The 16,562-nt window shown below is 44.6% G+C and overlaps 1 protein-coding gene across 2 annotated transcripts in view; it reads left to right on the top strand.

Moving 5' to 3' along the window:
- Window positions 1-2,629: 2,629 nt before the first annotated feature.
- Window positions 2,630-16,562, top strand: part of BNC1 (basonuclin zinc finger protein 1) — a 34,685-nt gene continuing 20,752 nt past the window's right edge. Inside the window, exon 1 of one of the 2 annotated variants that reach the window (XM_079954224.1) lies at window positions 2,630-2,790. Coding sequence is in view for 1 of the 2 variants with exons in the window: in XM_079954223.1 (XP_079810349.1) it covers window positions 3,054-3,062 (9 nt within the window). In the remaining variant the exon portion in view is untranslated. Of the gene's footprint in view, window positions 2,791-2,817; window positions 3,063-16,562 lie in introns of those variants that run through there. The other variant, XM_079954223.1, reaches the window with a different exon arrangement.

Here is a 16,562-nt window from a genome sequence, read left to right as displayed (position 1 = left end):
AATTTCAATGGGTCTACTCTGAGTGCAGCTTAGTTGGATACTATACTTGGTTCTCAAACTTAAACCATTCCGGAAGTCCATTCCAAAACCAAAGCATTCCAAAACCAAGGCCCGCTTTCCCATAGAAAGTAATGCAAAATGGATTCATCCATTCCAAACTTTTAAAAACAACCCTGAAACAGCAATTTAACATGATTTTTACTATCTAACAAGACAATTGACCCATAAAATGAAAGCAATAAACAATGTACTGCAGTCACACAATCAATCAATCAGTAGCTGAACTGGGTTCCCGACAGTCACAAAAAAAGAGCTGTAAAAACAAAAACGCAAAATAAATATAAAAAACAGACAGACCTCAGCATAACACTCAAAACAGAAGTGTGGCACTCAAATCGGAAGCATAACCCTTAAAATGGAGCACGTTCAGGTTCCAAAAAAAGTTTGCAAACCAGAACTCTTACTTCCGGGTTTGCAGTGTTTGGGTTCCAACTTATTTGACTACCAAGGCGTTTGAGAACCAAGGTACCACTGTACCTGATTGTTGAACTTGGTGTGCTTTAAACTAACCAGAGTTTGTATTAAACCACTACTCATAGTTTGGAGGACACAACAAGCCATCGTCCAGAAACCAAACCCTGGGGATATATTTATTCTGGGCATACTGGAGAAGGGGGTGATCCTCAGTCTTGCTGAAACTCATCCTTGCTTAGGTCTGTTTCTCCAAACCACGGTTTAGCATTACATGTGAGCACGGCCATTGTGAAAGGTAGCAAAGTTGTGCTCAAGCGCATATGAATAAATGGCAGCGAGCAGCGAGTTTCCTCCCTAACCAACTTGCTGATTGCAGCCTGTTGTTTTTTGCCTTAGATAATTAAATGGGAAATGCCAATAAACAAACCTGCCCCAATCTGCATAGCTCCACCCCTTCATTTGCATGACCTTACCCCCAGGTTCCAGGTTCTAGGTCATGTTAGAGTGCAATATAACACACAATAAAACGTGTTAGGAGAGAGAGAGAGAGAGAGGGGGGGGGGGGGGGGAGAGAGAGAGAGAGAGAGAGAGAGAGAGAGAGAGAGAGAGAAAGAGAATATACTGGTAAGAGAGGTGCCTGCCACTGGGATGAGTTATTTACTTCCTGAGCTCAGCTGCCTTCTAGAGGGAGACAAGAAAAAGGAACTGCAGCTTTCCACTGGGGACACAGGAACTCATTCTGCCTTAAATGCAGAGGGTCCCTGGTCATTTGTAGGCATCTACAGGTAGGACTGGGAATGTCCTCTGTCTGAAACCCTAGAGAGCTGCTGCCAGCCTGTGTAGGCAATACTGAGCTAGCTGGACCGATGGTTTAACTCAGCAAGCATAAGCTATAGTGTTCCACTATGTTAGTAAAGGTAAAGGGACCCCTGACCATTAGGTCCAGTCGTGGCCGACTCTGGGGTTGCGGCGCTCCTCTCACTTTACTGCCCAAGGGAGCCGGCATACATCTTCCGGGTCATGTGGCCAGCATGACTAAGCCGCTTCTGGCGAACCAGAGCAGCGCATGGAAACGCCGTTTACCTTCCCGCCGGAGCGGTACCTATGCATCTACTTGCACTTTGACGTGCTTTCGAACTGCTAGGTTGGCAGGAGCAGGGACCGAGCAACGGGAGCTCACCCTGTCACGGGGATTCGAACCGCGACCTTCTGATCGGCAAGTCCTAGGCTCTGTGGTTTAACCCACAGTGCCACCTGCTCTTATATGTGGGCTCCCAAGTTTAATTGGCAGGTTTAATTTGCAACCGAATGCTGGCTCTGCATACTAGGAAGTGATAATTGCCCTCTACATACGATATGTTGGTTTTCACAGCACACATTGATTAGTATATCTGATCAAAGTCTTGTTTTGATGTGCCCCTCTTACTCGCTTTCCCCCTCCTCATTTTTTTTAAAAAAACTTTTCCTTTTTTTATAAAAAAAAACTTTCTCGCTTTATTTAACCATTTTTAAAGCATTGTGATGCAACTCAAGAAATCACCTTTTGCATGTACAGTGGTACCTCAGGTTACATACGCTTCAGGTTACAGACTCCGCTAACCCAGAAATAGTACTTCAGGTTAAGAACTTTGCTTCAGGATGAGAACAGAAATCGGGCTCCGGTGGCGCAGCGGCGGCAGCAGGAGGCCCCATTAGCTAAAGTGGTGCTTCAGGTTAAGAACAGTTTCAGGTTAAGAACGGACCTCCGGAATGAATTAAGTACAGTGGTACCTCGGGCTAAGTACTTAATTTGTTCCGGAGGTCTGTTCTTAACCTGAACAATTTCTGTCCTCATCCTGAAGCAAAGTTCTTAACCTGAAGCACTATTTCTGGGTTAGCGGAGTCTGTAACCTGAACTGTATGTAACCTGAGGTACCACTGTACTTAACCTGAGTTACCACTGTACTAAAAAATAAAAAAGGTGGGAAGTGTTTCCCCCCACCTTAAAAAAAAAAGCAAAAACAAAGAACACCACACTAAGCTTTACTTGCAGAAAGTTGTTCACATTCTTGGGCAGGAGCAAAAAATAATAATATAGGCCTTAGGTTAGCTGCATTGATTTAATGCCTTAGTTAGGCGGTAAGAGCAGAGGTAGAGAGACTCTCCCTGCGCTGCATTAGGAGAGCCTGGGGTCGCCCTGACTCCTTTTGATCAAGTCTCTGTGAAAGATGAGTGTCATGCCCTCTCCCAGCCAGCTGTGAGGGGTCTGCCCTGTGACTGGAGGGGCATGCCGAAACACTCCCCTCCGGAGCGCTGAGGTGGGAGCATCCTGCAGAGGTGAGAGAGAGAGGCAGTCACAACTTAGGACTGTAGGTTTCTGGAGGAGGGATCTGATTTCACTCCCCTGTGCTCACTGTAAGCGCACATCAGGCGTGGAGGTGCTCTCTGCTTCAGACAAGGGTAAAAAAGACCAAGGCGTGTGATGATTCTGCCTCCCTTACTTGTACAGACAGGAATGTTTCCTGGTTCTTCTTTGTACAACTCACAGCAGAGGGGATGGGAAACTGTTTTATAGCTCTCAAAACACATGCTCCGTAAGAATGTCGGAGGTAAGGAAAGTTCTTTTGTAGTTTGTGCATGGATTTGGGTTGTCTTCCCTCCCACCTCCCCCTTCCCCGCTTGCAAGCTCTTGTGCTATAGAAATAATGCTATTTGCTGTAATTGCTTCATTATCCTGGGATAGCAAACAATAAGATTTCAAGGTGCTACACACTACTCGATTTCTTATTTGACTGCTACCTTGTGTTTTGGAATTATCTGTTTGCTTAACAGACTGAGCCTAAGCAGGTTTGCACAGAAATAACCCCATTGATTTATTTCATCTTTCACCCCCCCCCTTTTCTTTTTAAACTGATTCAAAGTAAGTGTGCTTTGCACAGCAAACCTTACTTACAAAACGCTGGCCTTCTGGACAAAATGTATCCTAAACGATGAGATTGCCTTCCTTTGCCTATAAGTTATTGGAAAATCATTGTGATAAAGCAGAATCGGACCGCCAATTAATCTTTCCCCCGTTGAAGCATCAGGAGCTGTAAATCATGACGACCTGACAATGTTTAATCGTACAGGTCCTGGTTGTACATTAATAGCTATAAAAGTCATGATTTGTGACTTCAGTGTGTTCTGAGTCAAGTGCTCTAAGCAAATGCATTAACATTATTGTGATGTTAAAAAAAAAAAATGCACAGGAGACCAGACACTGCAATTTTGCAAAGGAAGTTTCTTTGGGAATCAGACCAGCAATGGTGTGTACCTTTTGTATATATAGTTCATTGCTGACCATAACGTGTCTTGCAAAATAGGCATTTTTTTTGGGGGGGGAGTCCCCTGTCACAAAGTTGTTGTTTGTTGTTTGTGCTTTTAAAATACAAGAAGAACTAGAAGACTAAATCATTACATCCATCCCAGACTGGCAAACACCGACGTATCTTTGGGGGTTTTCTGTCCTTTGTCATTTCATTCTGTAAAAAAGCACCATCACAAAACTGTCAAAACAGACTCTTGTGCTGTCTTGCTGGCATAGCGAGAGAAATATTTAATTTTACTTTCCTGCTCAGTGAACACACCAAGCCTCTTGCCACCATCCCATTCCTTACCTTTTAAAAAAACATTTGCTTTAAAATAAAAACAATTACCCATCAATTGAAAATGTTTGTGAGAAAGAAAAGGGGGGGAGCAATTTTATACAGATGTGTTTCACACTCGATAACTTTGGATTCTTGGGAAAACAATTGTTTTCTAGTTATGGAGACAGAGAAAATACGTTTCTGCTTAACAGCACCCAAGTTAGGTATGGACGGCTGGTAAAATATGAACATTAATTCTTATTTTTGAAAAGTGGAAGTGGGGAGCAGGATTTATAAATTGTACCACTGTTTTTTTAGGTTGAGCTTGCTGCTAAAGTGTGTTAGCAATCTCTCTCTCTCTCTCTCTTTTTGATCATGCAGTTCTTTGGTTCCTTGAACCTTGGGAGGTGATTGTTTGTCTTATCTTCTGGTGAGCTAACTCTGCGCTGTGTTGCAAAACCTTGAGGCATGTTGTGCTCCTTTTTACTGTTCCGGGAGCCTGCAACTGAAGTCAGGTTCATTAGTTTCACTGATGGCACATCAGTGCGCGGCTGGTGTTGCCGCTTCCTTCCAGCTAGACCCCAAGCATGACTGGGGCTGCCTTGGTTTGGATAAGCTTGTAAGGATTTGTCAGCCAGATGTGACAAGATTGTCAAGAGGCGAGTAAAGGAGGAGATCTGATATTAATCAGTGCATAGCTCGGAGCCAAACTTTCTCAAATGCAATGTAGCAACATGTTCTTCTCATTTACTGTGCCTCTTTTGTGGCTACAGATCTGCCACTGTGCGCCTCTGACGGTTAAAGGGAATGCCAGCTAATCGTATTTAATTGTAAAGATGAAAATTGTGGGTGGGGTGCGGAAAATGAGTGTATCTTGCTATCCATTAACTTGCTTTTTTTTAAAAAAAAGAAAAAAAATTATAGTGCAGGTTGCAGCTGTTTACACACAGACACTCAAACAGAGCGAAAGTCCTGGGATCTCTCTTTTTGCAAAGTAGGCGGCTGTAGCTACCCACTGTAACGCTGGGATCACAGCACAAATTGCCAGAGATGCATCCCGTCTTCAGTCACTGGATGTTGATTTTTAGGGATAGCGACAGGCCGTGTGGGCTGCTCTCCCTCTTTGGCTCTTGAGGAGCAGAGGAAATCCGTTTAATTAGTTTGGGAAGGGACATGCCTCGCCATCGCTGCGTTGCCTCAGTGGACTCTTCCGAGACTGTGCACATTTAACCTCAAATCCATTGTGTACAGTGGTACCTCGGGTTAAGTACTTAATTCGTTCTGGAGGTCCATACTTAACCTGAAACTGTTCTTAACCTGAAGCACCACTTTAGCTAATGGGGCCTCCCGCTGTTGCTGCGCTGCCGGAGCACGATTTCTGTTCTCATCCTGAAGCAAAGTTCTTAACCCGAGGTACTATTTCTGGGTTAGGGGAGTCTGTAACCTGAAGCGTATGTAACCCGAGGTACCACTGTACTAGGTAGCGCCGCTTCTCCCAAATTCAGCTTCCTTTCTCATTTATAGTTCGCTGGTGCGGTTTATTTCTTAACTGATGCCGTATATTTTAAGATGGAGTGAGCTGGCAGATTTAAAAAAAACCCCGTAGGAACTTGCGAATCTGCCTTATCGTCTTTAATCGTAAAGAAGAAAGTTGTGGGTAGGGTGGGGGAAATGAATGGATCTTGCCTTTGTCCATCTAACTCTGTATTGTCTGCACTGATTGGCAGCTACTCTCCAGGATTTCAGGCAGGGAGCCCCTCCCAGCCTTACCCGAAGTTGCCGGGAATTGAACCCGGACCGCCTGCATTCCAAACAGATATTCTACCATTAAACTATTGCCCATTTGCAAAATATTGTGATTACTACTACTACTACTGGGACGCGGGTAGCGCTGTGGGTTAAACCACAGAGCCTAGGGCTTGCTGATAAGAAGCTCAGCGGTTCGAATCCCCATGACGGAGTGAGCTCCCGTTGCTCGGTCCCTGCTCCTGCCAACCTAGCAGTTTGAAAGCACATCAAAGTGCAAGTAGATAAATAGGTACCGCTCCGGCGGGGTGGTAAATGGCGTTTCCGTGCACTGCTCTGGTTCGCCAGAAGCGGATTAGTCATGCTAGCCACATGACCTGACCCGGAAGCTGTACGCTTTATTGGCTCCCTTGGCCAATAAAGCAAGATGAGCGCCGCAACCCCAGAGTCGGCCATGACTGGACCTAATGGTCAGGGGTCCCTTTACCTTTACCTTACTACTACTGCTACTACTACTACTACATCCTTTTCCAAGGTTCCCAATATGAAATTCCAAGGAACCATGTGATGTTCCATAGTGGGCACATCAAGCGATAATGGGAGGATTGGTCTATCAATGCTGGGTAGCAACAACATATCCTCCAACGTTTCTCTGATGGAAACAGAGACGTCCTATTCCATCATCTTCGTCATACTCCGCCCATCTGATTGGGTTGCCCCAGCCACTCTGGACAGCTTGCAACATTAAAAAAAATAAGAAAGCATTTTTTTTAAAAAACTTTCCTATACAGGGCTGCCTTCAGATGTCTTCTAATGGTTGCATAGTTACTTATCTCCTTGGCTCCGGGGGGTCGCATAACTCCTTCCCCTCCAACATTTCTGCGATGAAAATAGGGGTGTCCAAAGGAAAAGCGGGACATTCCGCAATCAAATCAGAAGCTGGGACGGTTTCTGTAAATCCAGGACTGTCCCTGGAAAATAGAAACACTTGGAGGGCCTGTCCTCTAAATCTTTTGAGTATTATTACTATTATTATTAATGCGACGCGGGTGGCGCTGTGGGTTAAACCACAGAGCCTAGGACTTGCCAATCAGAAGGTCGGCAGTTCGAATCCCCGCGACGGGGTGAGCTCCCGTTGCTCTGTCCCTGCTCCTGCCAATCTTGCAGTTTGAAAGCACGTCAAAGTGCAAGTAGATACATAGGTACCGCTCCGGTGGGAAGGTAAACAGCGTTTCTGTGTGCGGCTCTGGTTTGCCAGAAGCAGCTTAGTCATGCTGGCCACATGATCCGGAAGCTGTACGCTGGCTCCCTCAGCCAATAAAGCAAGATGAGCGCCACAACCCCAGTTGGTCATGACTGGACCTAATGGTCAGGGGTCCCTTTACCTTTACATTATTATTATTATTATTATTATTATTATTATTGCTGCTGCTGCTGCTGCTGCTGCTACATTCTTCCCCAAGTTGTCCAGTATGAAATTCCAAGGAACCTTATGAAGTTCCATATTGGGCACATCTAGCCATAATGGGAGGATTGGTCTGTCAATGCTGGGTAGCTACAATGGATGGAGCCACAGTGAATGTAGCTTCTGTATTCAGAGGTAGCATGTAACCTGGACTACCAGATACTGTGGACAACCAACAGGGACTGAATCACCCCCTTCATGCCTTCCTTTTTAACTTGCAGAGTAATTTCGCTTGCCACCATTAGAAGCAGAATGCCTGCCTAAAGGAATGAGTCTCAGGGTTGTGGGTTCAAGTCCCACATTGGGCAAAAGTTGCCTGCATTGCAGGGGTGAGACCAGATGACACTCGTGGTCCCTTCCAACTCTGAACAATAGCAGTGGCACCATTAGTGTAGGCCAGGCATAGGCAAACTCCGGCCCTCCAGATGTTTGGGACTACAATTCCCATCATCCCTAGCTAACAGGACCAGTGGTCAGGGATGATGGGAATTGTAGTCCCAAACATCTGGAGGGCCGGAGTTTGCCTATGCCTGGTGTAGGCCTTTAGGGCAGGCAGCCCAGGGCCCCACTCAGCAGAATAAGGAGGGGAGGGCCACAAAGCGTCACAATTTCCCACCACAATTTGAAGCAGGTGAAGTAATGCACATTGCCACCAAAAGAGCACCTCCCCTTTAAGGGAACCATTAAGTCCCACATCCAAAACTACCACTGCCCAGCAAAGGCAAATTGTGTGACTGCCTTGGGACAGCTGAGCAACGAACGAGCAACTGTGTTCCTCCTTTCAGTTCGTTATAAGAAATGTTCCTTTCCAGGGGGGCATCTCAACCTTTTGGTACCTGGGGGCCTGTTTGGAGATCTTGGAAACGGTCACAGGCACCGCAAAATACCCAGTGCACAGAAGTAAAGCTGGTGCTGCTCAGAACCCCCTAAAAATAAACCAAAACATATATACCACCCACCCCCCCAAAAAAATAAAACACAGGCCAAAAATAAATAAATCATATAGTGCACCCTTCAGACAATAGGTGACCCCTGCTAAACAACACAAAAAGGCCCAAAAGCCAACAACCCTCATGAAAATAAAATTACAGTAGTAGTGTAAGGTTGCCTTGGCAGGGACCAAGGGACTGTGTCTAAGATGCCCGGGCGCCAATGGGTGTCATACTCCAGTTGTATACTCTGGCGAGTCAAAGAAAACTCTCCACAGCCAAAGAAACTCTCCACAGCCAAAGAAAACTCTCCAGAAACTTCAGGCTGCCCAATGTGGTTGTCATCTGTACATCTGTACATCTTGTTGTTGTTGTTTAGTCGTTTAGTCATGTCCGACTCTTCGTGACCCCATGGACCAGAGCATGTCAGGCACGCCTGTCTTCCACTGCCTCCCACAGTTTGGTCAAACTCATGCTGGTAGCTTCGAGAACACTATCCAACCATCTCGTCCTCTGTCGTCCCCTTCTCCTTGTGCCCTCCATCTTTCCAACATCAGGGTCTTTTCCAGGGAGTCTTCTCTTCTCATGAGGTGGCTAAAGTATTGGAGCCTCAGCTTCAGGATTTGTCCTTCCAGTGAGCACTCAGGGCTGATTTCCTTAAAGAATGGATAGGTTTGATCTTCTTGCAGTCCATGGGACTCTCAAAAGTCTCTTCTAGCACCGTAATTCAAAAGCATCGATTCTTCGGCGATCAGCCTTCTTTATGGTCCAGCTCTCACTTCCATACATCACTACTGGGAAAACCATAGCTTTAACTATACGGACCTTTGTGGGCAAGGTGATGTCTCTGCTTTTTAAGATGCTGTCTAGGTTGGTGGCCATTAGTCAGCAAAAGCATTCCCTTCCTGCTTTTTTCCTCCTGGGTAGACCCAAAAGTTTGTGACTTTGGATAGTCAGTTTGCATGTCTCCAATACTATGCTATAAAAAGCATTTCAATTAGTCATCAGATTAGCAATGGCTCATTTCCTGTGGTACCATCCAGATGTGGAACTCCAACTCCCATCATCCCCGGCCTGCATCAGGGATGATGGGAGCTGTAGTCCAGCAATATCAGCTCCCTTTGGTTCGCATTGACTGACAGCGACTGCCCAGGGTTTTAGACAGGGGACATTGCCAACCCACCTGGAGATGTGAGAGTTCAATCCTGGGACCTTCTGCATGCAAAACAGTTATTCTACCGCTGAGAGACTCTCACTCCCCTAAAGCAGGTTTAGGCAACCTTTGGTCCTCCAGGTGTTGCTGAACTGTAGGCCATTGGACCTAATGGGAGTTATAGTCCAACAGCACCTGGAACGACAAAGGCTCCTCACACTTGCCCTAAATCATGGTCCAATATTCATGTGTATATGGTTGCATTCATATGGCATTTTTTCCATTTCCTGGCATTCCCTCGATTGTTACCGTATTTTTCTGTGTATAAGATGGCCCCTATTTTGGGGGATTCAAAATTAAGAAAACACACTATGCATTATTTGTGTATAAGACGACCCCTTTTTTAAAATTTCAAAAATTTAGGAAACAATATAGTCTTATACACAGAAAAATACAGTAATTTCTGCCTTCTATTTGAGCTTTCACATGGCATAAAAGCCAGTTCCAGAAAGACAGCAGAATGCAGCTCAAGTTTAGCACTCATTGCCACGTTATTAGCAAACAGATTTTTTTCTAGAAGCAAATAACATGAAAATTAGTGTTACACTTGGGCTGTATTTCTGGGGCTAGCATTCAATGTCATGTGAAAGCTCAAACAGAATGCAGAAATTAAGAGTGGGGAAGCATCAGGAAAACAGAATAAACTGCCATTTGAATGCAGCCTATGTCCAAAAAGTGTGGGAATAATTATCTGTTTTTGAGCGCTCATGATCTCGGAATTTGATCTCGGATTTCCAAAAGGTGAGCGTCAACACTGACTAAAATTTGGACTTCTTATGTAATGTATACACTGATATATAATGCAAAGAAAACCATGCATGCTATAGCCCTTAGAGATTTAGGATTTGATTGTTAGTGGCGCATCATCCCTAAGGCTTATAGTGCTTTTGTACATGATGCTTAAATTGCTTTTGAGCCTCATGGACAGAAAGAGATGTTGGAAGTACAACAGAGATCATTCCATGTGTAGCTTAAGGGTTAATTCTTTTATTAGTGAGTCAGTCAATGAAGAGCAGGAATGGTGGTGGAAATACACAGTAACCAAACACAGCGGTGTGATCATCACTAAGGAAGCACATGCTCCAATTGGCTGCATAGTTCTGAGGGTGTTTAACTCTGTATGTTTAGGTCAATGTCTTCCTGCTATGTGCAAGTAACAAAGACAAAACCTCTCTGTTGTTTTCTCCACATACTTTACACAGTTTTTTGTTCAGTTTACTTAGTAAAGTGTTATGAATATTTATTTTCCCTCTGGACTCTATTTGCTCTATTTAAGTGAAGAGAGAGAGAAATTTGTAGTGCAATTGAGCATTCTGGCCAATGTGTACATATTGCATTAGCATCAGAAACCTCATCTTAAAACACAGCTTCAGATCTTGCAGGAGGACAAGATCTTCTGTGGTTTCAGCTGATTTAGGTCACATCCATAGTTTACCCGTCAAGCATTCTTATACAGCTTTAAACAGATATGGCTCCCCCCTCCAAAGAATCCAGGGGACTGTACTTTGCTAAGGGTGCTGAGAGTTGTTAGGAGACCCCTCACAGAGCTATAATTCCCAGCACCTTTAGCAAACTACATTTCCCTGAGAGAGCCATGACTGTTAAAGAGGTATAGGAGTGCAGATGTGACCTTAGCTCTCGGGCAAAAAGAAAACCTACATCTGAACTGGATCGTGCAACTCTATCTTATGCAACTCCATACATTTTAAACTCAACCGCACAGAGTATATGCACAAGATATCATCAACAACGCTAGAGACTTACGCAATATATTTTTTGCAGTTTACATTACACAATGTAAAACAGAAAAAAAACACACATATTCTCCTGAGGATGAGCACAACAGATTTTTAATAATTGCCTCTAATGATGCAATGCCATCGTGTTAATTTTCAAGCAGGCAGCATTCCTTTCCAATGACTAGAAACTTTGGGAAGGGGAACAGCTTTTAACCTTGGCCTTAAGGAGTTGACCATTCAAATAAAATCTCCATCTTGGGAGAGGAGTTTTTTTAAAAAAAATAAAATTGGGAAGTGGAGGAAACTTTTAAACTTAGCTATTCTGAGCTAGTTGTGGTAGGGAAGAAATCTCTATTTACTTTTTTACATGCTAGGCTAAATAGGTCCATGGCATGCTGAAGTAAGTGATGGCAACCGAGATGTTTTTCTGCTGGAAAAGGTTTGAGGTTGAATACATTCTAGAGTCAAGCAAGCTGATTTTGAACTAGTTAAAGGAAGAACTGAAAATATGGAACCAGTAAAAGTGTGTGATAGAGTTGTATCAGGCAAGAATGAGCTACAGGATGACTACTTGCAGATCACAAAAAAGAGGACTAAAGAGGCCACTGATTTGCATACAACTTGCACTTGCTAATTTTTAAGTATAGGTGCACCTTTAGTAACAGTTACTATGATTTACACAGAAATACGAAACATCTCACCATAATAGAGAACACAGTGACCAAGGGATGATGTGCAGTCTGACTGCCGCTGACTTTTGATGAGTAACTTTCCATTCTCCTTCAACGTCACTCTCTTTTCTTAAGGTTCTTTACTTTTGAAATCAACTTGCACCATACAGCCCTTCAGAAAGAGGAGCGAAGGTGAGTCTGTGATTCTTCAGAAGTTGTTGGGCTCCAACTTCCATCAACCCCAGCCAGCATGGTCAATGGACAGGGAGGGTGGGAGTTGTAGTTCAGCAACATCTGGAGGCACAAAGGTTCCAGGGAAGCCCAGAGAAGGGTCATCGCTCAAGGGCAGAACATCTGCATTCTAGCATCGCCAGGCATGGCTAGGAAAGACATTCTGTCCGAAACCAGCCACAGCCAATCAGGGTAGACCAGATAGCCAGTGTGGTGCCCTCCAGATGTTCCTGAACTACAAGTCCCATGATCCCTGATCGTTTGCCAAACTGGCTGTGGCTAATGGGAATTGGAGTTCAACAGCATCTGGAGGGCATCACAGTGCTTCCCCCCTGGAGTAGACAATACTGGATGGAGCAATGGTCTGCCAAAATGGCAGCTTCCTGCGTCCACTTGAGATAATGTGCATGAGAGTGGCCCGCTTGATTTAAACAGAGAGAGCTCTCTTTTTCCATATTTTAATTTTGGGGAAGGACTGAAGTTCAGTGGGAGAGCACTGACTTCATTTCTGCTGGATCCTTTCTGTTGCCCCTGACATCTCCAAGAAAGAGACACTGTGGGGCTGGGAATGGGCTGGGAATGACTTCTGAAACCCCTAAGACCTGCTGTTGGTCAGACTAGGCCCAGCCTTCATCAACCTGCTGATGGCTGGGGCTGAGCCCCAAACTTCTGGGGCACCTGGCCAGGTTAGCAAAGGCTGACTTAGAATGTACTGAGCTAGATGGACCAATGAGGTGACTGCATGAGGCAGCTTCCTATAGCCCTAAATAGTAGCAATAAATAGACTTAAGCCTAATTCAATATAATTAAACTCAATGGGTCTTACTTGGGAGCTGACATGTACAAAGTATGTGCAAAGTATTGGCAAACCATATGTCAACTTTAATATATATTTCTAAAGTTTATCTTTAGAAACACAGTAGCCCCAAAGAAATTTGTATGCTTCTTTTCTTCTACTCCACCTTTTGAAGGTGTAACTTTCACTAACCTGTAAGTTAACAACACATGGATCTTCCATGTTCAACAGGACTTCTCCATTCATTTCAATGGTGGTGAATATCTGCCTTCCTTTCATTTTAAAACGGAGAAATCCTGGCATACAGAAAAGCATACACACAGATTTGGATCAGGGCATTATATTGGCATTATATAGTGGGACGCAGGTGGCGCTGTGGGTTTAAGCCTCAGCGCCTAGGGCTTGCCGATCGAAAGGTCGGCGGTTCGAATCCCTGCGGCGGGGTGCGCTCCCGCTGCTCGGTCCCAGCGCCTGCCAACCTAGCAGTTCGAAAGCACCTCCGGCTGCAAGTAGATAAATAGGGACCGCTTACCAGCGGGAAGGTAAACGGCGTTTCCGTGTGCGGCTCTGGCTCTGGCTCTGGCCAGAGCAGCGATGTCATGCTGGCCACGTGACCCGGAAGTGTCTCCGGACAGCGCTGGCCCCTGGCCTCTTAAGTGAGATGGGCGCACAACCCCAGAGTCTGTCAAGACTGGCCCGTACGGGCAGGGGTACCTTTACCTTTACCTATTATATCCTACATTTTGCAAATGTATACTGGCTTCATCTTCTAATCTAGACCTTGAGTTTAAAAGCATATTTCAGAGTACATGTGTAGAGTGTTAGGAAATTACCACCATATGACATTATGCCACATCTTACCCACCCTTCACCATAAGTTCCCAAGGCAGGTTGCAACAATACAATAATCCAGTTATCATGCCCCTCAACATTTCTCTGATGAAAATACAGCTGCCCTATTTAATATTATTATCGTTGCTTTTTTCTAAAAATATACATATAAATTTTTAGGGGTACTCTCAGTTTGACTCAAGAAAATCACCTGGAAAGGAAATGAAGCTGTCATCGGATTCACAAAATGTTTAGGGGTATGTGTACCCCTGCATCCCCCCCCTAAAAAAACCACTGATGATGATGATGATGCTGATGATGATGATTACCCCACACATCTGACTGGGTTGCTCCAACCATTCTGGGTGACTTCCAACATATATGAAAACATAATAAAACATTAAACATTTTTTTAAAAAAATCCCTAAACAGGGCTGCCTTCAGATATCTTCTATAGGTTGTATGATTACTTATCTCCTTGGCTTGGGGGTCAGAAAACTCCATACCATCCAACATTTCTCTAATGAAAATAGGGATGTCCTAAGGAAAAGCAGGACATTCCGAGATCAAATCAGAAACCAGAACGGCTTCTGTAAATCCAGGACTGTCCATGGAAAGTAGGGACACTTGGAGGATCTGAGTTATAAAAGCAGGCTCCCGGGTTGCCTTTTAATGGGCCGTTATGCTTCACTTCAAATCCTGCCCTCTCCTTCCCTGGCAATCATCACTGTGTCCTAAATCTTTCAGTGGAACTGAAATTCTGCTGCACGTCATCTATCTACCTTTTGAATCTTGCAAGTTCTTGTAAATTGCTTCAGGACTCCTTCTGGATGTGTTGTAAACAACAGGGAAATGCACGAGATGTGCTAAGAGAGGCCAACTGCCTAATAAACAGACCCGTTTAATTTTATACCGCCATTCTTGACGTTTTGCAGGCAGTTCCCAAGGTTAATCTCAGGGGACCAGGGGCACGACTGAGCTCAGATCTGATCCAGACCCAGTTCAGTACGGATCTCACTGTGGGGGGATGAAGAAAAATGGGAAATTTTGTCATCGTAAAAGGGTGTCAAGTGAGGTGGTACATTTTTCTAAAACAGAGGGTGTGAGAAGAAATAGGATTTCGGGGAGGGAAGAAGATTTTAGAGCAGCCAGAGGAAATATTTTGAATGGATAATGGCACCCAAGAAATTAGATTCCTGGAAGGAAAGGAAAAACACCCTCTCTTGTTTACAGGCCGGCTGGTACCAAGCTCGCCAGTCTATTAGCAGAAGCTATAAATCACTCTCTCGTTCCCATCATGTACACAGAGTAGAGAATTTGGCATTTAGATGTTCTAATGACCTAAACTGCACTTGGGAAAGAATTTCTACCTTAATCCAGAGACAGATGAGTTCTGATAACGGTCTGCTTTCCATTGCGAGACTCACAAATCTGCCAGCTGTCCTGTTGGTCGAGTTTTGCTCTGGGACTGATCTACCTCTTTATCGCCACCCTGAATGCCGACTACAAAGCTGTCTCTGTTTAAATTAAGCGGGCCAGAACAAAACTTACAGTGACGTTTGCCTGTATAGAAGTATCTGCTTTCATTTGTACTGTCATCCCAAAGGTAGAGGTGTGAACCAAGAAGCCTTTGATTCAAACCTTAGCTTTGGTAGAAACTTTTCCGATGGCATTATAACTTACTAATTTCCTAATTTATATAGCGCCACCAGTGAGCATGGTGGCACTTTAAAGATTACAAAAGGACAGGTCCATGCCCTAATTTGCTTACAATCTAAAGACATACGCAGGGGAAACAAACAGGGAAAACAAAAGGGAAGGAGGACTGAACAATGAAATAATATGCAGTTGCTTCAATTGCGCATGCTTTGTCCCTCAAGCCTCCCATCTCCAATGTGCTATTTTTCTAGAAAAAGACCGTGGGAAACCTGGAAGTACCAGAAAGGGTTACTTCCGGGTTTTGCCACTTGTGCATGTGCAGAAGTGCCAAATTGCGCCGGCACAGACGCGGCACTTCAGGATGCGAACGCTGTGAGTTGCGGACGTGCCTCCATCACAAATTATGTCCGCAACCCAAGGTTCCACTGTACTCATTCTTGACTACCTCACAGGGCTGTTGTAAGGGTTACTGAGTTAGTATATCCAGTGGTATTTGAGCATTTGGAAGAAGCATCCATAAAAGGCCATAAGTTAATATTAGCAACAAAGAAAATAATCAATTGTTGTGGCAAGTTATGTCAGTTCCCAGAATTCCCTAGGAAGAAGGATTGATATTAAACCACTCTTGGAAATGTCACTCTTTGAAGGGAGTAGGGGTCTTTTAACTACCCTCAGCATCTTTGACAAACCACAGAACCCAGGATTATGAGGGGAAGCCATGACTGTTTAAAGTGGAATGATACTGCTTTAAATGTGTGGTGCAGATGGAGCAGATGGAGCTACTCCTGTTGGTAGGCAGTTTCAGTGCCCTCACTCTCCCTCCTTAGGGTTATTTATGTTTAAATTGGACAGACGGGACAGTCCTTCAAATGGAGGAATGCTTTCTATGAGGTGGGACACACAGCCATTATGTCTTTAAATTGCATCGTATATACTGATGGTCGACTCCGCAGTAAAGTTATGCAGCAAAATGCCCCCATTAAGGAAACAAAATGGAAATATCGACCTGCTGGAGGGATTCCCAATATTTGCAGAAGTAGGGGAAGGAAATGGGAGCCCCCTCCCCTTAAAGGTGGGGGGGGAGGCCAATGAGAACTGAGCGTGCTCAGTGGCAAGATACTGAGGGTTTGGGGTGGGAGGGTCAAGAAAAGAGGGGGAAAGGAGTGGAATACAGACATCTCCCCACTTGCCATGTGTTCAACT

The sequence above is a fragment of the Podarcis cretensis genome (assembly GCF_951804945.1).
Source record: "Podarcis cretensis genome assembly, chromosome: 14".
Lineage (NCBI taxonomy): Eukaryota > Metazoa > Chordata > Lepidosauria > Squamata > Lacertidae > Podarcis > Podarcis cretensis.
The sequence above is the reverse complement of the archived record's forward strand: the minus strand, read 5'-3'. Positions and strand labels throughout refer to the sequence as shown.